The sequence below is a fragment of the Apodemus sylvaticus genome, chromosome 2, assembly GCF_947179515.1.
Source record: "Apodemus sylvaticus chromosome 2, mApoSyl1.1, whole genome shotgun sequence".
NCBI classification, from domain to species: domain Eukaryota; kingdom Metazoa; phylum Chordata; class Mammalia; order Rodentia; family Muridae; genus Apodemus; species Apodemus sylvaticus.
The window spans coordinates 139,833,760-139,857,914 of NC_067473.1; the positions used below are offsets into that span (position 1 = coordinate 139,833,760).

The following is a 24,155-nucleotide window of genomic DNA, read 5'->3' on the forward strand; positions in this document are numbered from 1 at the left end:
AAGAGACTCAGTAGGGAATGGCCTCCCGCAACCACCACATCTTCTTCTAAGGGGTGAAGAATAGGTGAACATCTTGGGCTGCCTGACTGTCGAAAGACAACACACAATGTGTGTGCTCATAAAGGGTGATGTTCACCCAACGGTAGACCACCAGAGGCACCTGCTGCATATGTTCTTTTTGGCCCCTAGGAGGGGACTAACAAGCCACGGAAGCACGAGAGCACCAGCAGCTACAACTACCGAGTGGTGAAAGAGGTAAGGCGCCCCTGCCGACCTTCGTCCTGATGACTCTAGTGAGCTCTAGTCAGAGATCTGCAAGTTGAAGACACAGGACATGAGCAGGACATGAGCTCTTTTCTTTGTGTAAAATTTGACTGGGGAGAAGAGAGGGTAGCTCCCTTAGGTTGAAAACTTGGGTTTCAGCCTCAGGAGGTCTGAGTTTAAAACCCAGCTATGCTATGTATTATCTATGTGTTCACAGTCTCTCACCTTTTGTAAGCATTGTTCTTTTGTTTGTTTGTTTGTTTGTTTGTTTGTTTAATAGGAACTACATTATTTTCAGGTTTTGAAGTGGATCAGAAATTTATTTGCACAATCAGGGTTTATATCCATGCTTAGCTTTAGAAGTCTCTGCATACAGTAGTTTGGGCTTGGAAGCTCTGTGGTGTTTATTCCAGCGAAGCCCTCCTAAGGTCTTGGCAGCTGTTGCATAGCCAGATCATCTAAGTGACCCATGAACCCATCTCACTGGCCATTGAAACCTAGGTGTGCCACTTATTCAGCAAGACACACTTTTCTTACATAGATTAGATTTTGTACAATCAGCATAGATACTACGTGCTGGAGGAATGCCCCTGTCCTAAGTTGTGAACGTATTATGACCTGTATGTAAGGTGTCTCCTTACACTACAGTACCTGGTTTTATGTGGTTGATTTATTTTTTCTCAGATTCTGATTCGACTTAGCAAGCTCTGCGTGCAAGAGAGCGCGTCGGTGAGGAAGAGCAGGAAGCAGCAGCAGCGGCTGCTGAGGAACATGGGTGCGCATGCCGTGGTGCTGGAGCTGCTGCAGATCCCCTATGAGAAGGTGAGAGAGCGCTGCTCTCCAGGGTGGGCTGCATTCCCGCCCCAAACTCTTCACAACCGGGTGAAGTGGGTGAGGGCCGAGGATGTGCTGGTGACCTAAAGCAAGTCCAGGTAATTACAGGAGACAGATCACCTCTCCCCAACAGCTCCAATGTTTGCATTCTATTAAGAAATAAAGATCTCGTTCTTCTGTCACACCCAACCCTTCCTAGATGGGGACTGCTAGATCTACACCAGAGGTTTTGTATGTGTGTTTTAGCTGGTGTTAACTGCCTTTGTCTGAAACATGACTAAAACAAAGTAAAACAAGTCATTGGAGGCACGTGGAACTCTGTGGAACTTGCTCTAACTCTTGACAGTGTCCTATCATCTGAGTGTATATTTAGACCAAGCCTTGCCCCTGCTCCAACACCATCTTCCTTTTTTTCTTTTTTTAGATGTTTGCTTTCTTCCAAGAGATTGCATTTTAGAAGAGCATACTGTCTTGATTTGATTTCTATTGCTGTGATAAATAAACACCATGACCAAAGGTGTCTTGGAGAAGGGAGGGTTTCTTTCATCTTACAACTCTCAGGTCATAGCCCATCATGGAAGAAAGTCAAGGCAAGGACTCGGTGCAGGAACGGGTGCGGGAACGGGTGCAGGACTATGCAGGACTATGAAGGACTATGCAGGGCTATGAAGGACTATGCAGGACTATGCAGGACTGTGCAGGACTATGCAGGACTATGCAGGACTATGCAGGACTATGAAGGACTGTGCAGGACTGTGCAGGACTGTGCAGAACTATGAAGGACTATGCAGGACTGTGCAGGACTGTGCAGGACTGTGCAGGACTGTGCAGGACTATGCAGGACTGTGCAGGACTGTGCAGGACTGTGAAGGACTATGCAGGACTATGCAGGACTATGCAGGACTGTGAAGGACTGTGCAGGACTGTGCAGGACTGTGAAGGACTGTGCAGGACTGTGCAGGACTGTGCAGGACTGTGCAGGACTGTGCAGGACTGTGCAGGACTGTGAAGGACTATGCAGGACTATGCAGGACTATGCAGGACTATGCAGGACTATGCAGGACTATGAAGGAGTGCTGCTGACCAGCTTGTTTCCATGGCTTGCTCAGCTTGGGTTTTAGTACAATACAGGTCCGCCTGCCCAAGGACTGCACTGTCCAAGCGGGCTGTGCCCCCCCATCATTCATCAAGAAAATGGCCCCCTAGACCTGCTCATAAGCCAGGCTGATGGATGCAGTTCCTCAGCTCAATTTCCCTCTTTCCAGATAGAGCTGGATTTTGTTGAAAAGCCAGTCAGCACGGGCAGAAACCTCACTGTTCCTCATCTATGAAGACAGACAGACTCTTGGGGATTCATTCAAATCTTGCCATAGCAGTGAGACTTTGTGGTCTTCCCACATGACATATTGGGCAACTGGGGCCTAGGGAAGTTGGGCATGACTCTGGAGTGCTTTGTGCTCCATAACAATCCCAAAGGCTAAGCCTTTGGTGAAGCAGCCCTGGAGGAAGTCCGCGCTGGGGGATTGGAGGCCCATAGCACTTTGCTGCAGTCCTTACGGTGTTTATCTCCCATGTCCTATGGGCATGTGGATGAGACAGTGATGTCATCAACCCTGCTTTGAGTGAGGACACTGGCCAGAAAGGCTCAGGGTATACATCTGTGTGTATAAGGCCAGCTTGGCTCCCCTGTGATAGATTTTGGGTCTGCTGCTTTACTTTATAAATAGTGCATACGTAGAAGCTGCCTTCTCAGTCATGGAGAGGCTGTGAGTCAGGTGAGCTGCGCCTTTCCCCAGCCACCAGGAGAGCGCACACTGGATCCTTCTAGGAAATTAGACTTGTAGGTATTCTGGAGTTAGCTCAGGTGTGGGTGCTATCCATAGTTTTCCAGTTTGTAGTATGGGGAGATGGCTTTGGTGGCCATAGCTTGGCCCTTGTCTTTAATGATAGCCATTAAAGCCATTCATAGAGCAGTGTTAAAGTATGGACAACCAGATTGATCTGGAGTTGGTGCCTCTAAGACAGAACTGTGTGTGTGTTTGTGTTTGCTCACTCACTATGAGAGGTGCACAAACATTCCAGTTTGTGACAACAGTAAGAGATTCTCACCAGGTAACATCGTGTAGCACAATGTCTTCCAAGCCTGCCTGCCTTGTGAAAATGCCCTTTGAACCTCAAAAGCTCTTCCCCACCCTGAGCTCAGCAGATTCCTTTTTTTAGTAGAAGACATGGAAGCATGCAGGACTGTTCAGGTTACCTCTCTCACCCAGTCCTCTGATTTCTTATACCTAGAACTTTTGCCCACCAATTAGAGGTAGGCATAGTACCCACAACCATAGTGGTTGCTCACAATCCTTGTATTGCTTGTTCCTGATTGGTTTGTCCTGCCTTCTCCCAGGGTTATTTTTTAGGACAGAGTTGACAAGATATAAATATGGGGCACTTCCAACCCACTGCCTGCTTTCGCCTAGCATGTCAGCTCAGAATAGCTGCTGCATTTCCAGATGGTTGCATAAGTACCTGCAGTGTTTAGGGTTTAGCTTCTTGACTCACTAATCCTAAAAAATGTTCTACCTTGCTCTGTAAATTTGATGACCTCAGTTCAAACCAGAACCAAGCACTGACTTGTCCTGAGCAGTGCCTCAAAGTTCCAGGTCACACAGCAGGGTCACCCATGCCCATGTGAGATCAGAACAAAGGTCTCTATTCTTTGCTGTCAATCTCCTGCCTGGAGGAGGATGTGATAGATGCTTTAGGACTTAAATGCAGTAGGAGGTGAAGGGGGGGCTTCCTTCCACGTGGGGGAGTCTCAGTCTTCCATCACCGCCTTAAATGTTTGCGATTGAGAACTGGGCAGAATGACACTCGGTTTTATGTGTCATAACAATGGTTCTTAACTCTTTACTAGCACTGAAATTTTTAATATGAAATCACAGTCTTAACTGTGGAAGAGTCCACGTGACTAACAATGTGGACCGCTCAGAGCTGATACCGTCCCATTCTGCAGAAGGAAAAGCTAAATCTTAGTTTACAGATAGGGCTGGGGTTACAGAGAAGGCAGCAGATTGGGTGCGGGTGTCTCAGTTTATAATCTAAATGTTTCTCGTGTCTGGCTCATGCTGCTGGACGTGCGTGCCCGTGCTTCCCCGTGGCTGTGGAACGGGTGTGCTGAGCTGAGTGTGTACCAGCCGGAGTGAGGTGGGCTCTCCCCCACCGTCGGGACCCATTCTCAGAAGTAGGAATTTGGAAATTCCAGCCAAAGATATACAGTGGGACCCTTCTCTGAACTTTTTAACTCTGCAAAGTCAAAATTGTGTTATGCAAAATCTTTGTGTTTGCATTAGTGGCCAGTGGGAAAGACAAGGCATGAGTCTGTTTCTTTCTGGCTAATTCTCAGGGGGTCTGGCAAGCATCTTACTCTACCATCAGTGCCCTGGGTACACGGAACCCACCTTAACAGAGGGTATTAACATGGAGTGGCAGTGTCACAATAAGTGCTTTCCCTGTCTCTCCTCTCCCACAGGCTGAAGACACCAAGATGCAGGAGATCATGAGGCTGGCTCATGAATTTTTGCAGAATTTCTGTGCAGGCAACCAGCAGAATCAAGCTCTGTTGCATAAACACATAAATCTGTTTCTCAACCCAGGGGTGAGTGGGGAGCCCCGGCAGGCCTGGACTGGGAGGACTGTGGGGACCAGTTGTCCTTTGGTGTTGTGTATTCTGGCACTTGTTAGAATCCAGCATTCATTCTAAAGGAGGCCGTCCCGACCAGCTGTCAGAGCGTAAATGCTCCATATTGTGAGTTTATGATGTCATGGGTACAGAGGAGGAAATGGAGGAGGGCAAAGAAGAGACATTTCCTAAAGCCATCTGTCACTGTGTCACAATTACCAATACAAGAGTGACATTCCCCAGTACTTGGCTAAGTGCGTAATATGCCCACATTAAACATTTCTCAATTTCATGTTTGCTAGGTGCGTATTTCTAGATATATTCAGTAAATATAACATATTCTGTTTCATATGCCTTCACACGCACCATAACTTACATCCTGCCCTTTTTGTACATTTAACACATCACTGATGCCTTTTTAAATCAGAAATAAGTGTTTTTTCTTCACTGTCTTTGATTACTAAGTGCCATTCCATAAAATGGCTACAAGTTAAAAAAAAAATGTTTACTTCCTTATTAGTGAATAAGTAGTCACTGCCCAGTTTTTTGGCTTTGTAAATAACACTACAAAAGATGTCTTTTTCCTTAGAAATACACATACTCAGCAGAACTTATTACCAAATTTCCTTGGACCACACTAGCTGCCAGATGATGACACGGAGACTTATTATTTTAAGTTTAGGCACTGTAGCTGGGCAGACTCTCAGCTAGAGCATACAAACTAATTAACACTTGTCTGTGTACTGCCACATGGCCAGCTCTCCCCCACCCCAATCCCCGGTCTCTCTCCTTGTCCCACCTCCTCTGGGCCGTGCTGGCAAATGCTCCCTTGCCTAATTCTAACCCAGACCTTCTCTCTGCCCGACAGTTCTTGGCTATTGGCCAGCAGCTCTTTATTAAGTCCGTCAGAAAGTGAGGAAGGTCTAGGTTTATAAAATACTGAGGCAGGTGATGGGCCATAGAGTGATACCAAAATCTGGCCGTGCTCAGCTGTCTGCCAGCATAGTGTAATACAGAGCATAGCTGGGTAAAACATACAAAATGGACTTCCTAGAGCATACTGTGTGATGTCTTCTTGGCTCTGGCAAGTCACAGTACTGTGTGCGAAGGACAGTAATTATACAGGAAAATATCGATTAACTGAACCTTGTTAAATCAACTTCTATGCCCAAGATGCCATCATTAAGAGCAGCCAAGAGTAATTAACTAAGACACAGAGTGAGAAAAGACATTTGCATTACATATGTTCAGCAAAGAATTGATACTTAACATCTTTATAATAATTTTTTAAAGAAGTCAGAGAAATGAAAAATAGCCTCTTTTAAAAAAAGAAGAAGAAAGAAACAGAGAAAGAAAGAGGGCCAATAGTTGATGGGCACAGGCAGTTGGTGAGACAAGGGCTTCACACCATGATGAGTTATCAAACATAAATTGGCAGGTAACATTTACTAAAAAGAAAAGCCTGCGTCCACAGGGATGTAGAATAGCTGTGCTGGGCAGGAGAGCTGAGTCAGTGGCTTGGAGCATTGCTCCTGAAAAGGACTAGAGTTCCATTCCGAGCACTAACAGGGTTGCTCACAATTACTCTTAACTCCAGTTCCAGAGGCTCTGACACCCTCTTCTGACTTCTGCACCCACCAGGTACACACGGGCTGTACGTGTATGCACACAGTCAAAACATTTATACACATAAATCTAGAAGAGCTGTACTACATTGTAAGGTATCCTGTACAGTACACAGGACACCTTTTCAAAAGCTGTTTGACAGTGTCTTGTAAAAATCAAGGAGTTTGCTAACTAGTGGGGTAGCGTGAAACAAGACTGAGAAGCCTGCTCAGATGTAGGCGTGCCTCTGGGTTTTAGTAATGCCGTTTATCTCAGTAGCCTGCTCCGGTTTCTTCCTGACCATATGCTTGTGCTCGATCCTTGTCCTGTGCTAGATCTTGGAGGCAGTGACGATGCAGCACATCTTCATGAACAACTTCCAGCTGTGCAGTGAGATCAACGAGAGAGTGGTCCAGCACTTCGTGCACTGCATAGAGACCCACGGTCGAAATGTCCAGTATATCAAGTTTCTCCAGACGATTGTCAAGGCAGAAGGGAAATTCATTAAGAAGTGCCAAGACATGGTCATGGCTGAGGTGACAACCACGCGTTTTGCATCTACCTCCATCTGGTGTTCTGTAGAAACTTAAGTTAGTCTTCTCTGTGTGATCTGGCGCCCTCTTGAGGAGTGGTATGGAAGGAAAGGTTGTGCATAGTTTCACATCCGAGGCTTAGGCAAGATCTGATTCTTGGCAGCAGTAAATTTGTTACTTGTAAGACAATTTGGGTTGGACTCTTCAGCCAGAGAAAAGGAAGAATGATAGACCGACATCTATGTAGAAATTAAATGGGAGTGAGATCAGTTCCCCTCTAGGAGTTATGACTTTCTATTTAACTATTCGCCTAATTAGCTTGAGCAGTTTCAACTTGGTGTTTCACAAGGAACATCTGGTCTGCAGGGTGGAGGCAAAAGTGTCCCTTGGATCTTGACTCTGCCGTGACTGTTGTCTTTGATTAGGAAGGTCCACCCTGCAAACACTGTGATGGCTTCCAGGGAAGTTTACTAAACTCCCCTGTGCTAGGATTTACTGGGCCATGCACATCTGTGGCTCCAGGGGCACAGAGTTGTCTCCTCCTCAGGGACACATGCCTTGCGGCATCACTGGCTAGCCGGCCGCATTGGCCCTCCTGTCTTGACATCTCAAGACCGGGGAGCAGTGCTGTTACATGAGTGTTTTTACTGACTGTGGGTTAGATAAGGTAATGACAACAGGAACAATAGCTAACATCTACTTGAAGCCTACAGTAGACTGCACGTTGTTCTGAGAAATGTGTAATTGTTTATTCTACCCAACAACACTTTTTGTCAGAGGTCACATTTGTCCCCATTTTTACTTAGAAACAGAGGCAGAAAAAGGTTAGATAATGCAGCAGAGTATTTGTCTTGGGATCTAGACCCATAATTGGAATTCATGAAAATTAATTGTTAATAAGTTGACAAACCACTAGGGGGATATACCTCAGTACCAGCATGCATAACTGCACAAGGCTCTAGGCGTGATCACTAGTAGTGACCCCGCCCCCAAAATAAATCCTGTACTCCTGAGTTGAGGATATGTTGGCAGTGAGGAAATAGTATTGACTGAGTTTAACTCCTTTGTCAGCCCTTTAAAAAACATTCATGTTGTGCTAAAATTTATATATATTAACATAAATTTATTAGAGGCCACATCCGAGGAGACGAATTATGCCTTTTCTTTTGCCCTGTTGTTTTCTTCTGCCACATAGCAGGGACACAGCCCAGACTAGTCTGAAACTCAGTGTGGCCTTGAACTCATCATCCTCCTGCCTCAGCCTTCCGGGTGCTGGCATTACAGGCATGCGCCACCACACCCAGCTAAAATGACTTGGCTTTTTGGTAAGGGCTGAAAGGAAACTCTTAGTTAGATGTGGATAACTTATGGTTAAAGGCATAAGACACTGGATGGAAGATTTACATCAGGATGCCTTCTAAAATATACCAAGATATGCAAATATTTCAGCTAGAAAAACAGCAGTCTGGTTATGCAGACTAGCAGTCTCTGCTTCCTTTTAATGGTCTGGTGTGCAGACTGGTGTCTCCTAGTAGATGTTAGGGTCACCCCGGTTACTTCCATATCCTTGGACTCACATGATGCCTTTAAGAAAATTTGGTTGGTCAGTCCAGAAACAAGTGGGATCTAGATGAATTTAGTGATAAGGCCCAAACCTGTGTGGGAAAGTAAGTCTCTTCCTCTGACTGTATTATTGTGTAAGGTTGTCTCACTCCTGCAGGCTTATAACAACAATGAACACTTTTCTCTGTGTAGCTTGTCAATTCTGGAGAGGACGTCCTCGTGTTCTACAACGACAGAGCCTCTTTCCAGACTCTGATCCAGATGATGCGGTCCGAGCGTGACCGGATGGATGAGAACAGTCCTCTCATGTACCACATCCATCTGGTGGAGCTCTTGGCCGTGTGCACAGAGGGCAAGAATGTGTACACGGAGATCAAGTGCAACTCCTTGCTCCCGCTTGATGACATCGTCCGCGTGGTCACTCATGAAGACTGCATCCCCGAGGTGAGTAGCATGTGGGGCTGAGCGGAGACACAGTGGCCGCCGGCCTGGTACGCCCTCGGATTTCAGGCTCATGGTGCAGAAAGATTTTGTGTCACTGGAACGGTGTTTTCCTGGCTGTTGATTTTGTGTGAGGGAAAAAAAAAACACGAGGCAAGCGAGTCTCTGCTTCCTCCCAAAGGGCGGGATAAAAACCTCAGGGTTGGGGAACAAACTCACCTCACAGAGGATGTGCCCTGAATGAACTGCCTAGAAGTGAAGCTAACGATGGATTGAGATATCTTCACCTGTAAGTTTTAATTCTCTCAAGTGAGAACTCGTAGTACAGAAATAATGAGTGACCATTGTACAAAATTGGGGTACTACAGGTAACTGTAAGAAATAGAAATGGCCTGTAATTTCACTACCCTCAGAGAGTTCCTGCAAACCCAGGTATGGTGCCATATGTTAATTGTCCCAGCACTCAGAAGGCAAGGGTAGGAGGATTGCCGTGGATTTGAGGCTAGCCTGGGCTACATAGTAGTACAGAGATAATACAGTAAAACTCTATAACAGGTGTTATAGATAAAATAAATCTCTTCACCCATTTTAACCATCTCTCTCTGCATAGCAACTGTGTCTTCCTGTATCCCGCTCCAGTGTTCCTGTCCCCCTCTGTCCCCATGGTCCCTTTTAATTTTCCAGTTGCCTCCAGTTACTCCAAGCCATGGACTCACATCTGGAGAGTTGGGCCTTATAAATAAGAGAAAGCCTGGCATCTGTCCTTCTGAGTCTTAATTGCCTCACTCAACATAATACTTTCTAATTCCCTCCATTTACCTGAGAATTTCGTGATTTCATTTTTCTTTACAGTTGACTAGAATTCCACTGTGAATATAGCCCACATTTTCATTATGCATCCATCAGTTTAAAGGCATTTAGGTTGTTTCCCTGTCTAGTACTGGACCCAGGGGACACCTCTCTACAAGCCATCTTGGTAAAGTCTAGTTCATTCTAGAAGATTTGTTCTCCCTGACATCCCTCCCCGTCCTGGAGCCCTCATTGTGTCACAGCAGTGTCAACCCCTGATGTCACCAGGTCTCTCTTGTTTCAGTTGGTTCAGTGTGCACAGCCCCGAGGGCTCCGTTAATTTGCTATTTACATAGCTCACAATTCTCTCGTTTACACTGGACAGATGAGTAGATGGAGCCAGAGTTGTGTAGTCACCATCATCATCTTTGCTCTCCAAAATCAACCCCAGACTAGCCCTGTTTCCTTCCAGTTCCCTGTGGCTTAATAATGAGGGATTTTTCTCTGCCTCTTGTGCTCATGTAGTGTAAAGGAAACCGCACGTGCACACCTTGTTCTGGCTGGGTGATTGCACGTAGCACAGTTTCTCACAGGGCGTGCAAGCTGCCCGGATACCACATTATGTTTCTCCGGCCATCACTGGCGCCGTTGTGTGCTTTTTCCACTGGATGTTGGCAGTTATAAAGGGTGCTGCCACGGATACTTATAACCATGTTCTGTGTGGACATAGGTCATGCCTTCCCTGCTTCACTCACTGCAAACATCTTTCACCCTGAACCATGTAATAATGGTGCCTTCTTGCAGGCAGGAACAGTGTAGTCAAACTGGAGCTTCTCATTTGGTCAGAATCTTTTCACCAAACCTTACCTGGAGATCATAAAAACAGTCTCTCCCTGAAGCTTTGTGCTTTGGGGTTTTGGATTTTATAATAGTGAATTTGGAAAGTCAGAAAGTCACAGAAATGAGAGCCAGCAGAGGTAGTGGAATGAGACTGTGTCCCGAATCTCAGGGAGAGGAGGGGTGAGCTCATGGGCTCCTCGAGTAAGCTGGGCTGTCTGTCACCAGAGCATCTTTCTACCTTCAGGTTAAGATCGCGTACATTAACTTCCTGAATCACTGCTATGTCGACACCGAGGTGGAAATGAAGGAGATTTACACAAGCAATCACATGTGGAAGCTGTTTGAGAATTTCCTCGTGGACATCTGCAGGGTGAGGCATGCGCGCGCACGTGTGTGTGTGTGTGTGTGTGTGTGTGTGTGTGTATGTTCATGGCCATGTGATTATGATAGGTCTGTCTGTCATTCCTGTTCAGAAATGCTGTAAAAGCAAGTTGTGAGTTTTCTTCCATGAACAGTTCTGAGTGGGAGGGTCAGTTCATATGATACTTTTGTTACTCTTTTTCTTTTTAGTAATTCCTTATTTCTTCTTGTAATGTAAGTGATTTTTTTTTTTGTAACTCAAGGTATAGAACTATTCAATTAACTATTCAATTTGTTTAAAATTTTCTTTTCCACCTTTGAAAGGGCTAATCTTGTTCTAAGCAGAAAGATTAAATAGTGGACAGGTACAATCCAAATTATCTCTCATTCTAAAACCGGTGTGCTCACCTGTTACACATGTGACTTCCAGTTCCACACTGAAACCTGTGCGCTCACCTGTTACACATGTGACTTCCAGTTCCACACTGAAACCTGTGCGCTCACCTGTTACACATGTGACTTACAGTTCCACACTGAAACCTGTGCACTCACCTGTTACACATGTGACTTACAGTTCCACACTGAAACCTGTGCACTCACTTGTTACTGTGGCCTCCTGTTCCATACTAAAATTGTGTGGTCATTTATTACAAGCTATAGCCTCCTATTCCAAACTCTGTAATTCAGTAAAATTTTAATTGAATTAAGGAGCATAGGGCCTCGTGGTGCCTTTGCCTCTTTCATTATGTGGATGACGGAGAGTAGACAGATAACAAATCTGGGGCCAGTTTGCCTTTAAGGGAAGCTGGGTTCTCTACTTACCGTCTCACATGCTACTCCTCAAGGTTTTGACCTCCCGAGTACAGGCAGGAAGTGAATGAACAGCCATGCCAGTTTCTTACCAATTTTATTCTTCTGTGTGCCACCCAAGCTGAGTTTTCTTCTTTTTCCACAATGCAGATATTTGTTTGTTTGTTTGCTCTAATTCTTTCTGGGATAAATACTGGTCTACAGCTCTTTACGATTGTCCTGTGATTGGTGATCAGTGGGGAATGTCATCTGTTGATAGTCTGGAGTAGGCTTGCTTGTTGAGTTTCCAGCCTCCTTCTGTTTCCCAGGCCTGTAACAACACAAGCGACAGGAAGCATGCAGACTCGGTCCTGGAGAAGTACGTCACTGAGATCGTGATGAGCATCGTCACCACCTTCTTCAGCTCCCCCTTCTCGGACCAGAGCACCACTCTGCAGGTGAGGAAGGCCTCCTGCGGCCGAGTTTTCGTGTGGGCATCTGCAGTCTACATCCAGGCATGTGCAGGGAGCTGGAAACGCCATCTGCAAAGTCAGAATGGAAGGAGGCTCTGTCGGGGAACAGAGGAGAAGTTGTTCATAATACCTGTAGGGATTGCCTCTGGGACCTCCTGGGTCCTCGCATACCAAACCCCAGGGATGCTTGAGTCCTGAATACTAAATGGTGTCATAGGTGCATAGAAGCTACTCACGTGCCCCCACAGACTTTAAATCATCTCTAAGAGACCTACCGTGATCCACGCCATGCGGCTGCTGTGTGGATAGTGGGCCTACCAGATAGTTCAGGGGCAAGGGAAACTATGAATTCCACATAGACCCGGTCATCTTTCAGATATCTTCAGTCACGTGGAGAACAAGTATACACGAACATGGCGACCCATAGTGAGAAGCAGAGCCGTCAGCAGCCAGGCGCATCTGTTTGTACGTTTACACCAAGTGCCAACCAGGAGATCGCAGTGATTACTGAGGCCAGACACGCATCTCTTGTAGTGTAAGGCGTCATTTGCTGTGGTGATGCCCCCGGAGATACAAAACAGTGTTGAAAACCATGAACTGAGCGCCGTGGGTCTGCTGGTGGCTCGGCAGACGGAGGCACTTGCTCACATGCCTGACGACCTGAGTTCAATTCCTGTATCTACAGGGTAGCAAGAGACAACTCCTAAAGATTGTCCTCTGAATTCTCAGCCTGTGCTGTTGAACATGTGTACCTGCAGACAGACAGACAGACAGACAGACACACACACACACACTTTAAATGGGGCTTATATATCACCTTGGCTGCTATTGTGTCCTTCTGTGGACTAAATTTATCCAGCTGATAAGGAAGAATTGCCAGAGCAGTAAATCTTCCAATGAGAAATATTCTGAATCTCTGTAAAGTGTAGGTTATCCAGAATATCTAGAAAGCAAAGGGTAACTCTGAAGAAGTGGCTGATAAATGTCTGAAGCATTCGTCGTGAGGGAACACTGCTGTGTAACCGCTCAGGCTCTTCTTCTGAAAGCCGTGTCTTCTCCTCCACTCTATCTCAGTTCCTTCCCCCTCCCGCCTCATAGGTCAGGGATGAAAACAAAGAACTTGGCGTGAGATGCACTGCATTTGAGCTGCCAGGGAAATGTCCAAGAATCAGCTTGGAAATGTGGATTCCAGGGAGGAAGAGGAGAATTTTGGAAGCTTTCGAGCAAAAAAGATTGGATTCAAATCCCCATTCTGTCCTATCCGGGCTCTGTTAACATGGAGAGTCACTGGACTTCTGCTCCCTCTTCTGCCCTTTCCTCCCCTCCCCCTTTTCCTGCCTTCTCTTTTCCTTCTTTCTATTTTGAAATGGGGTCTTATGTAGCCTGTGGTGGCTTCAGACTCACTGTGTTGCCAAGGCTGCCCTTGAGTTGCTGATCCTCCTGCTTTGACCTTCCAATGGCGCCCCCACACCTGACTCAGAACTTTTCTTGTGTGTCCAGCAAGGATATAATATCAGCTTGATGTGCCCTAGTGAGAATGAGATAGAGTGTTTACTTGAAGCATTCAGCACAGTACCTAGCACACTGCACGTGGTCAAATGTGGCAGCCTCCTCCAGACTGTAGACTCGTGCCTCAGACATTGCTGGGTCCTTGGATGCTGGACTTAGGCACTAGCACCTACTTACAAGGTTTTGAGTGAGCGCTTGAGTTCTGAGACTCAACGGTGAGATGGCTAAAGATTATAAATAGACTAAAGTCTTAGCCGTGGCAGTGAAGGGAGTTCAAGGGGCCTGCAGAAAACATGAACGATTCAAGAGAGGAGCTAAGAGGCCAGAGGAAGACGCCGTCAGGACAGGACTCTTAGCCAAGCAGGACTGCAGGACTGCAGGACTATTGCACAGTACAGTGTGGCGCTTGCTTCTGTTCTGTTCTGGTAAGGGGAAATGGGCTTATGTATAGGATATATGTTTATATATGTGTGGGATATGTGGCTACAAAATGAACTGAACTGGAGGCATCAGGAGAAAGGTGGGCAGAGTGAGGAAGGGAAGGAAAGAAGGAGAGATAATGAGCTACTGTCCCACTGTCTCTTCCATGATGCCTTACCCATCCCCACCACTTTCCAGCAGTGCCCCCTTGTGGACAACTCCTGCAATGACATGTATCCTTCCCTCCCTGTATTGCTCTTGATTACCCAGTCAAACAATGGATAGACTATAGGACCAGCCCTGTCATTTTGGCCAGGAAGTCAACTAAGCTGATGTCACCATGCTGCCTGTAACATTTTTCAGTTAGGAGGTAACTACTGATGACTCATTTGATCGTCTTCATATGCCCAGGTATCAGACAGAGGAAGCAGTCTGTCCTTCTGTGCTTCAGACAGAGCAGAAGCACTGGTTCTGGTGAATTGACTAACAGAGGAACACTTCTCTGTGAGTTAGACTGTAGGGTTCTCATCTCAAGCTCAGCATTTACAATAATGCCCTTCCTTCTTCCCAGGGTCATTCTGAGGTTATATGAGATACTTACAAAGTTCTTAGCACCGGGCCTGGCCAGGGGCAAAGACTCAGGGCCGATGGCTCTTTCCAGTGAGCCGCCTTTATAAACTCAGGAGCTGAGAAGAGGCCACCAAACAGGAACTGACTCTAGGTTTCTTGGCCTATTCCTCTGGCTGCCTGTGCCCTTGACCTCTCTGGGTAATATGGCTTGCTGCTGGATGGTTGGGCGTGCAGGGCAGGATGTTCTTCCTGAAGATTCCAGTCCCAGCTGAGCTGAAGGGGAGGGCAGGAGAGTCAGTGCCCTGCTGGCCTCGCTCAGCAGCTTTGGAGACTTTTATCCTTCCCCAGCCTTTGTCTTTTGCTGTAACACAAAGGTAACTGTGATGTCACACAGCTATTACCTAGGCCCAAATGAGATCGTGTATGACATGTGTGGCTTTGATATGCAGCCAACAAAGGGAAGACCACACTTACAGAGGGAACTAAATCTTCTATTCCTCTGCTTGATTTCCTTAAAATCCTCCTGATCCTCCTCCTCCTGCTCCTCCTACTCCTCTTCCCCTCCTCCTCCTCTTCCCCTCCTCCTCCTCCTCCTCCTGCTCCTCCCCCTCCTGCTCCTCCTACTCCTCTTCCCCTCCTCTTCCTCTTCCCCTCCTGCTCCTCCTCTTCCTGCTCCTCTTCCTCCTGCTCCTTCTCTTCCTGCTCCTCCTCTCCCTGCTCCTCCTGCTCCTCCTCCTCCTGCTCCTCCTCCCCTGCTCCTCCTGTTCCTCCTCCTCCTGCTCCTCCTCCTCCTGCTCCTGCTCCTCCTGCTTCTGCTCCTCCTCCTTCTGCTCCTGCTCCTCCTGCTCCTCCTCCCCCTGCTCCTCCTGCTGCTCCTTCTCCTCCAGCACTTTCATTGGTTTCCTCTCACCACAAAGATCCCTTTAGAATTCTCACCGTCTCTTTCTTTACTCCGTTCTACTGGACTTTAGGAAGCCGAATGAGTTACCTGCCCCAAGCAGAAGACTGTGGTGCTGCTTACCATATACCTTTGCCTGCCAGGTCCTAAAAGAAAAATGTCACCTGAGTAGAAATGAGAAATCCCCGCTTTACAAGGCACTCGGAAAGTCAGTATCTAATTCGGTAGACGTATGCGTGTTCTTCCTTTAAAGGGCGCGCAAACCTAGTCCTTCTCATGAGGCCTAAGAGATCTTCTCATAGAAAGCAATTGACTTGTGCCAGTGCTCTGGCTTAAATGAATATTTATAGACACTACCCATGACAAATGGGTTGTCTTTGTACTGTCAAAGACACTGTCATAAATACGGATGGAGGTGGCGCTCCTGCTGACATCCACTTAGCATTTCATTTCTGTGGATTAAAAATACAGTTTCTAGGGCAGTGAAATGGCTCAATGGGCAAAGGCACTTGCTAGCCTGCCTAATATACCTGTGTTTGATCCCTAGAAGTCACATGCTAGAAGGACAGAACTGACTCCCCATGGCACACATGAATGCGTACAGTTAAACAATAATAAATTAAATAAACAAAGTACTGAATGTGCAGATGCTGGCTGAAGATGGTGACATGCACTGGTAATGCAGCTGCTGCGTGCTGCAGCAGCAGAATCATGAGTTCACGGCTCTTCCGGACTCTCTTCTTGGGACACAATGCTTCAAGGAGAGTCTGGGCTAAGTGCCTGTGATCCACCTTACATTCTGGGTGACAGTCACACCAAGGTGAAATCACTGACCTCGTTAATTCATCTAGTTCATACTGGGATGGCCTTACTGCTTTGGGCAGTTTGGTTCCCCTGCAGATTCTGGTGATCGGAATTCATTAGATACTATCAAGTTTAAGATACATACAAAATAAATTACATGAAGTTGGCGATAATGCTACTTTATTGCTTTAAAATGCTCCTGAGTTTTCTGTCACTGTCTAGGCACTGTGCTCCTCGGCTTTCTGTCAATATAATTAGTCTGAAAATACCCAGACTAATTAAGTTATAATAAAAAGATTGATTTTTGTCCCCAAAGCTTTGAGATGAGGCAGCATATCACCACAGGAGTGTGTGATGGGGCAGACGTTCATCCAATCCTAAAAAGAAAGCAACAATAGCAGAGAGGAGGTCAAGGCCCCACCCCCTGCCAAGGCTTTCTTTTAGCCCGAAGGACCTCTTCCTAGGCCCCACCTCTTTCCCGTGGTACCAGTCTGAAGACCAGACCTCTAATACATGGTTCTTTAGGAGATAGGCAACATCTACGCCAAAGCAGACATATTCTGGAATCCAGCCCCTGACCCTTCTGGAATCCTCCCACTAAGATGTGGAGGATTTGAGACGGCGTCTGTTTCTCGTCAGGCCATCCGTGTTCCATCCGCACTGTCTTCTTCACCTCTACTCTCCTCCTTACAGACTCGCCAACCTGTCTTTGTACAACTCCTGCAAGGTGTGTTCCGAGTTTACCACTGCAACTGGTTGATGCCGAGCCAAAAAGCCTCCGTGGAGAGCTGTATCCGTGTGCTCTCTGATGTCGGTAAGGCACCCAATCTGTCTGGATGTCCCAGGATGAGAATGAGTTGCCTGCTGTTTACTGAGCCTCAGCTCTCCTAAGGAAGGAGGCTGCAGAGCCAGACCCAGAGCTGAGTTCTTGACTCCCTGGCCTCTGTTGCCAAGCGAGCACAGTGAGAAACAGTAAGTCCTTGGAAAATAAGATTCCATAGTTCAAAGTCAGACAGTTCTTGGGAAGTGACAATCCACCGGGGTACTCAAGGCCCTGGGAAGTCCCTCATTCACAGCACGAGTTTGTTTACTCCAGCAGATGCATTTTGCTACATGGAAATCTTCTTCCTGGGAAGCACCCCTAAGATCCCATGGAGCACTCTTTCCTGCCAGTGCTGCATTGTTCGTATCTACGCAGCGGCTGCTTCTCTTTTCCCTCTTTGGTCTCCAACCCTCAAGACCCTTATCTCAAAGGCCATTCTAAAAGTCACTTGTTTATCCCTCCTCTCCTTTGCTTCCTGCAATGCTAGGTGTCGAACCTGGGCCTATTCCATATTAGGCAAGCACTCTAGCACTGAACTGCACCCCAGCTCTTTCCCAAAAAAAGTGGCACTATCATTGTACATGTTTTCAGGTACAGCCTTGTCAGGGGGAATTGGCTTCTTGTTGCCATAGAAACTTCAGATTTCTTCCTTCTGGTTTGAAATAGTTGGTAAATGTCGGTGTTGTTATTAACCTCTGCGTGCCCATTACCCAGCCTTTGTCTGGCCTCCTCCCTCCGCTCTTGCCGGGCACTTCTCCTTTTTTACTTCTCCATCTCCTTAAAAACAGCCTTCTGGCCTTTCCCCCTCCATGCCTTCCGTGAGTTCTGTTCAAAGGAATAAGTTTCCTATCTCAGATGGGAAGGCTTGTGACTGCACTAAAGCCCCAGGTCCTGGCGAGCCGCAGGCACAGCCCTTCTCAGAAGCGTGTTCCTTGGGAAGGAATGGGATTTATAGGAAGGAATGTTTCCGTAGTGACCAGAAGATGAGCATATGGGTAATGCTATGCTGTGAGGACCCCTTGTCTTGGGTGTTTAGGCCCTGCCTTATGCCTGGTCTCTCTCTTACACGCTCATCTGACAGGTATTGCATGTGTGTGCCTGTGTGCGTGTGTGTGTATGTGTGTGAGTGTGTGTGTGTGTGTGTGTGTTGTGAGAAATTAGTCTTTGAGGATGCCTGGATCACTCTCTGCTTTCTTCAGACTTAACAGTAATTTGTAGAGCTGTAACATGCCGTTCAGGCCAAAATGTCTGCGTAAGTCCTTGCCCCACCAGTTAGGTGGTTCAGGTTTGAGGAAGCCATTAGCTTGACGGGCAGCATGATACTTGGTCAGAGAAGCTACAAGGCTCAGCAGTCTCAGTGGGAATGACAACATGGAGAAAGCTAGAAGCCCGCTCAGTGGTGGAGAATTCGCCTAGTCTATGCAAGGCCTGTGTCGGTCCCAGGAACTTCGAGGAAACAAAAACAGAGGACAGAGCTGATGCGTGTGTGATATCGTGACAAGAGCCAGCCTACTCACTTCTCAGAGCAGTCCTGTGCCTGTTGGGAATGGCCTCCTGAGTCAAACCATACCTGAGGTCCAGTGTGTTCTTCTACATAGGTCAGCTAGGGCCCAGACTGTCTAACAGATGTGTGGGAACCATGTGCCCTACTTTTTTATATTATTTTTTTTCCCAGGGTTTCCCACTTAATAAACTGTTAGGAAATTATTGGCTAGCTGTGGATTTTTTTCCCTGTGCCTTATATGTCCCATTAGGATAAAAATGGTTGCCGTGTAGCACCTCCTTCAGAATGTTCCAGCTCCTTCCAAGGCTCGATCCCAGCAGTAGGGAGCAGAAGTGAAGAGAGAAAATGGTTCCTTTGGTTTGGGGAGGACTCCCCACACAGAAACCAGAAGTGTTTATCTTAGCCTCCTTAACTTGCATTTAGTAATGCTTCCAGATGCATAGGAAAGTTATAAAGCAGATGCAGTAGGGCTCCTCTGTAAGCCTCACTGCCTAGCTTCCTCTCTTCTCAGCATCTCCAGTACTAGTGCACATTTGTCCAAAGCTGGAGAATGGCCCTGATACATTACCACCAGCTAAACTCCAGGCCTGATTCAGATCTCATAATGTCTCCATGAATGTCCTTCTACTGCTGGGCACACCTCCACTCCTGTCACACACTCAGTTGTCATGTGCCCAGTCTAGTCTGGGGCGGTTTCTCTGTTTTTCCTTGTTACTCATGACCTCAACGGTCTCTGCAAACAAGTACTGGCCAAGTATCTTCAAGTGGCCGTGTGCTGGTTTCCTCAGTGCTGTTTCCTGATGGAGCAGCGTGGCGTGGCGTTGTCCTTTGCTAGGAAGGGCAAGAAGGGCCTCCAGCGCAGATGCTGCTTTGTGTCTTGGTCAGCAGAAGTTCCCTTTCTGTAGGCTGTTCTGTAGAACGACAAAATTAGTAACTTTTAAGAAAACAATTTCTTGGCCAAGCAACCTGTCTGGATAATTCTTAAAATGTACAAACACATGAGCATTCGTAAGAAGCCCTTCACTTAAAAAGCAAACCGGCTTTGACCTGTTATTGTGTCTTCCCCAATCTTCAATGCTTGGACATTTTAGTGTCTGTGGGTATGTGTCCCCAGAGTTTGCATCTGTGGTTAAAAGTTGAGTTCCCACTCTCTCTTCACCAGACCATACGTGCTTGCCTGTTATGGGCGTAGAAAAATCTGCCAGTGGACAATGAGGGGTATATCCCGTTTCCCCGAATGTTGTAGACTCATGAGTCATCCGTCTCTTGCAGCCAAGAGCCGGGCCATAGCCATCCCTGTTGACCTGGACAGCCAAGTCAACAACCTCTTCCTGAAGTCCCACAACATCGTGCAGAAAACAGCCATGAACTGGCGGCTCTCCGCCCGCAATGCCGCTCGTCGGGACTCTGTACTGGCTGCTTCCAGAGACTACCGAAATATCATCGAGAGATTACAGGTAAAGTCCGAGGCTGAAAGAAGTGGAGTCTAATTTGACTATCACAAGTGTATTTACTGAAGCCACGAAACATACAAGCTCTGCTACACAGAAGAGGGTTGTGGGGCCAGGAGTACCAAGCCATTTATTTGGTAAACAGAAGCTGCCGGAAGGGGGCCCACGGTAGACAGTTGATGCTGAATGTTAGCTATAATTTTTGTCTGAAATCTACATAGAATGTCCCTGTGTGGCATAGACCTCCTCACACTGTGACAGCCAGTCTATAAACATTTCTAGGGACCACTTGAAAGCAGTTTTGTCTTTATCACCCTAGCTTTAAAGATGTCACTGGACATCAGTTTGGCCTATAGTCTCAGAGGTACACTCAGTTTCTTAGGAGGGAAATTTAAACCATCGTTCAGTGGGAAGGATTTTGGTGCTGAGCTACAATGTGTGAACTAGAGTGATGACTGTCACTGGAAAGCAGTGACAAACCTTTCAATGGTGCCTTGCATATCACCTGGCGAGCACTCAAGGGCTTCTCTCACAACGCCTAAGGTTACTGCTCCTACTATCATTAGGAAAAGTAACTGAACCTCTGGATGGCTACATAATTTATATAAAGACAAATAAATGTACTGATTCGTTTATCAGCCCCGGGGACTGGTAATAGGTAGTGAGAACAGCCCCTTTCTCCCTCTTTCATAGAGCCTCAAGTTTTGGAAGAGAAAAGGCTAAGTACACATGTAAACCTAAAGTAGCACCAGGAAGTCTAATGTGGACTAGGGTTAGGGTAGAGGACAAGGGGTGCCTGTCTAAGAACCAAAGATGGACAAGCATCCTGTGTAAAGGCTATTGTTCGGAACAGATGGGGTTCGCAGCTGCAGCCCTTGTGGCTAGGCGGCCAGCAGAGCTACAGGACCTGGTAAAGGGCTGTAGTCTTCCCAGTGATAGAAGGCGTTCCTAAGCAAATGCAACCGTGTAACTAAAGGAGCGCTTCCAGCCTTCTGTGCTTTGGGAGAGGTGAGGAATAACAGTCTCCACGCTCTGTGAACAAACAGTATTTTCTTGACTACGCAGTCCACGTCAGTGATCTGCAAACGTAGCAGCCTCGTTAGACTTAGTAGGTATCCTGAGAAATGGAACAGACTGCATAGGTAGGTCATACTTGCTACAGAGACTTGTTGGTGCTTTAAAAGACCCTGATTTTGCAGTTATGTATGATCCTAGTCACTGTCATCATTCGATGTCCTTGTGCAGCAGAAATTGCACATAAGGACCGTCTCTTAACAACTAACCACCTCTGTAATTAATCCTCATCTAAACACTCTCACCATTGGTGCTGTCCCCAACGCATTGCTTTGCCATCTTTGTTCCTCCTTCCTTCCCTCCCTCCCTCCCTCCCTCCCTCCCTCCCTCCCTCCCTCCCTCCCTCCCTCCAGTTGCTTTGCTTTCACTGTTGCTCTCTGAATGCTGAATGTCATACATTTGAAAATACAATACAAATTTCAATAAAAAATTCAGACTTCTCAAAAGATGCACAGCTTCATGTAGTACATTAATGAATGTTAAGGAATTGCTTCTATCTCCCCCCCCCCACACACACACACACAGCTCCCATAAATGCCTTCAGTTGTATTCGAGTCAGGATCAGTAAGGAGTGAAGAGATAGGGGGCAGAGGAGAGGAAGAAGAGTGGTCCCCAAAGGCATACTCTAGGAAAGCTAGTGAGACCTTCCTCTTGACTCCCATGAAAGTCATATGAAGTAGGGACTCTGAAACCTGCTTCTCGTGGTCTTGGGAACCCCTTCCCCCACCAGGAGAAATGACCTAATTCTGCATCTCTATATGTCCTAAACATTATTGCCCTGTTACTATTATACAGTCTCTTAAACATAAGCCAAGACTATCTTTATGAGGTTTAACATTAGTTTCTCTATATAAGATCTTTCAGTTCCTTTTCTTAACACCCCTAAGAGGTTAAAAAAAAATTAAAATGAAGTGTTTCTTCCCACACAAATCCCATTGTGCTGTGCCCTTCTCCAGGCTTAGCATGCTGCTAAACTCTGACTCAGCAAGCTTTGGGACAGACTACAGCCTTGGGACAGGCTGCAGCATCTTTTGAAGATGATTCCTTGTCTGTTTCCTATCATTTGCCTTTAAATGGTGTTTGTTGTGTTGGATTGGTGGCTCTTTCAACTTCTCTCTGTTTTCCTTTCCTACAGCTGTGTGTTTTGCATTTGAAGACCATCATGCTATCAGGGTACATGTATTTAGCATGTTGATACAGCATGTTCATTAATTTGTGTTCTCATGTTTATATGATTATTCTGTAAACTGTGCTCATTGTTAAGAATCAGACAGCCCTAGCAACTATATAGCAGAATATTAGAATCCCTGCAATCCCACCACCCAGAGAAAACCAGTGGCGATGTGTTAGTGGGATTTGGTATGCACTTTTAGTTATGGATATTGTCCCTGAAACCGTGTCATAGAACCCATACTATTGCTTTACTGCTCTAATCCTGCGGACATCTTTTGACACCGTTAAACTTGGTTCTGTGTGTTGTGCTTATGAATATGTAGAATGGCCACTGATAGCATACACTGTCTCAGATGAGGTGGAGAACAGGATGATGTGTTTGCCCTTTGTTTTCTGGATTGGGAGGCAACGCTTCCGGTAACCATTGGACAGTATCTAATAACTGAAAACAATGGGGGACAGTACTAAAGCCTCACTAACACAGCCTAGCCTGCGCTACATGCTTAGACAGAGAGAGATAGCGTCTCACCCTACTCCAGTCAGCTTCCGCCTGAGCTGCTCACCAAGGCAGGCTTTCATTCCAGGACATCGTGTCTGCCCTGGAGGACCGACTCAGGCCCCTGGTCCAGGCCGAGCTGTCTGTGCTTGTGGATGTTCTACACAGACCAGAACTGCTGTTCCCGGAGAACACGGATGCCCGGAGGAAATGTGAAAGTGGCGGTTTCATCTGCAAGTAAGCAGCCTGCCTCCCTTCTGGCGTGCTCGGTAGCCATGATGACTAGGCCAAGCCCCTGTTCCCAGAGGAGGAGCCGTTGTCCGGTTTCTAACTTTGTGTGTTCAAGTCAGATACTAGAGTCCTGTTCTGACCATCCCAAAGCAAACTTGTCTATTAGTTCTCACTTACTGACACTTCCCCCTGCGTTTGAATTGCCTGCCTGTTTGTTTTTTTCCTCCACTCAGCATGTTGGGAGCAAACACCTACCATGTGTGGTACAAACAAAACAATGTCATGACCCTCCAGGCCCTCAAAAGTCGTGGACCTACAATGATCTTGATATCATTGCCTAACATGTTTTTAGGTTCTAAGTTTATGCCATGTGGGCTATAAACTAAAAAGAAGTCAGCAGTCTTTGACTCTCCCCCCCCCCCCCAAAAAAAAAATCACATTTGATTTTTCACTGAACTGAGTTGTTTGTCTAGGTTGAAAGTGGGTTTTGCTCTAAAAGCTCCTCTGAAGACCGGACTGTGGATACAGAAAGTGTGTTTCCCCAACCATCATCTTCGTGAGGTTTTAAAAAATATCCTACCAGCATATTTTATCAGCAATCCTCAGTGGATAAATAACCACACTTCTGAGTAGGGCTCTGTCTGCTTTCTCCACAATCTCCCATTGTAAGTGTCCAGTTCCTGCCTTGTCAGCCTGGTAATCTGTTCCCCACCAGCAGGTGTCGCTGGTGAGACATGGCAGCTGACTGGCGCTTAAGTGTGTGGATGGATGCCTTGAAGTATATTTAAAGTAGGAACCCTTCTTAAATGTTTATTCTTTAACTGACTAGTTAGACCAGGTTTCTTGTGACATGTCTTTAGCTGGAGGATGATTTCAAAATGTTGCCCTGTTTTCTCTTATTCAGGCTAATAAAACACACCAAGCAGCTGCTAGAGGAGAATGAAGAGAAACTGTGCATTAAAGTCTTACAGACCCTCAGGGAAATGATGACCAAAGACAGAGGCTATGGAGAAAAGGTACCGCATCGTATACTCATGT

At 46.5% G+C, this 24,155-nt stretch overlaps 1 protein-coding gene across 9 annotated transcripts in view; it reads left to right on the top strand.

The window, feature by feature from the left end:
• The window catches only part of Itpr1 (inositol 1,4,5-trisphosphate receptor type 1), a 331,083-nt gene that overhangs the window by 176,092 nt on the left and 130,836 nt on the right, over positions 1 to 24,155 (top strand). For all 9 annotated transcript variants that reach the window (XM_052174461.1, XM_052174469.1, XM_052174462.1 and 6 more), the window contains 11 exons: positions 190 to 255; positions 949 to 1,086; positions 4,622 to 4,747; positions 6,712 to 6,912; positions 8,665 to 8,916; positions 10,787 to 10,912; positions 12,021 to 12,149; positions 17,059 to 17,179; positions 19,965 to 20,149; positions 22,975 to 23,123; positions 24,022 to 24,133. In XM_052174461.1, the coding sequence (XP_052030421.1) occupies positions 190 to 255; positions 949 to 1,086; positions 4,622 to 4,747; positions 6,712 to 6,912; positions 8,665 to 8,916; positions 10,787 to 10,912; positions 12,021 to 12,149; positions 17,059 to 17,179; positions 19,965 to 20,149; positions 22,975 to 23,123; positions 24,022 to 24,133 (1,605 nt within the window). The remainder of the gene's footprint in view (positions 1 to 189; positions 256 to 948; positions 1,087 to 4,621; positions 4,748 to 6,711; positions 6,913 to 8,664; positions 8,917 to 10,786; positions 10,913 to 12,020; positions 12,150 to 17,058; positions 17,180 to 19,964; positions 20,150 to 22,974; positions 23,124 to 24,021; positions 24,134 to 24,155) is intronic.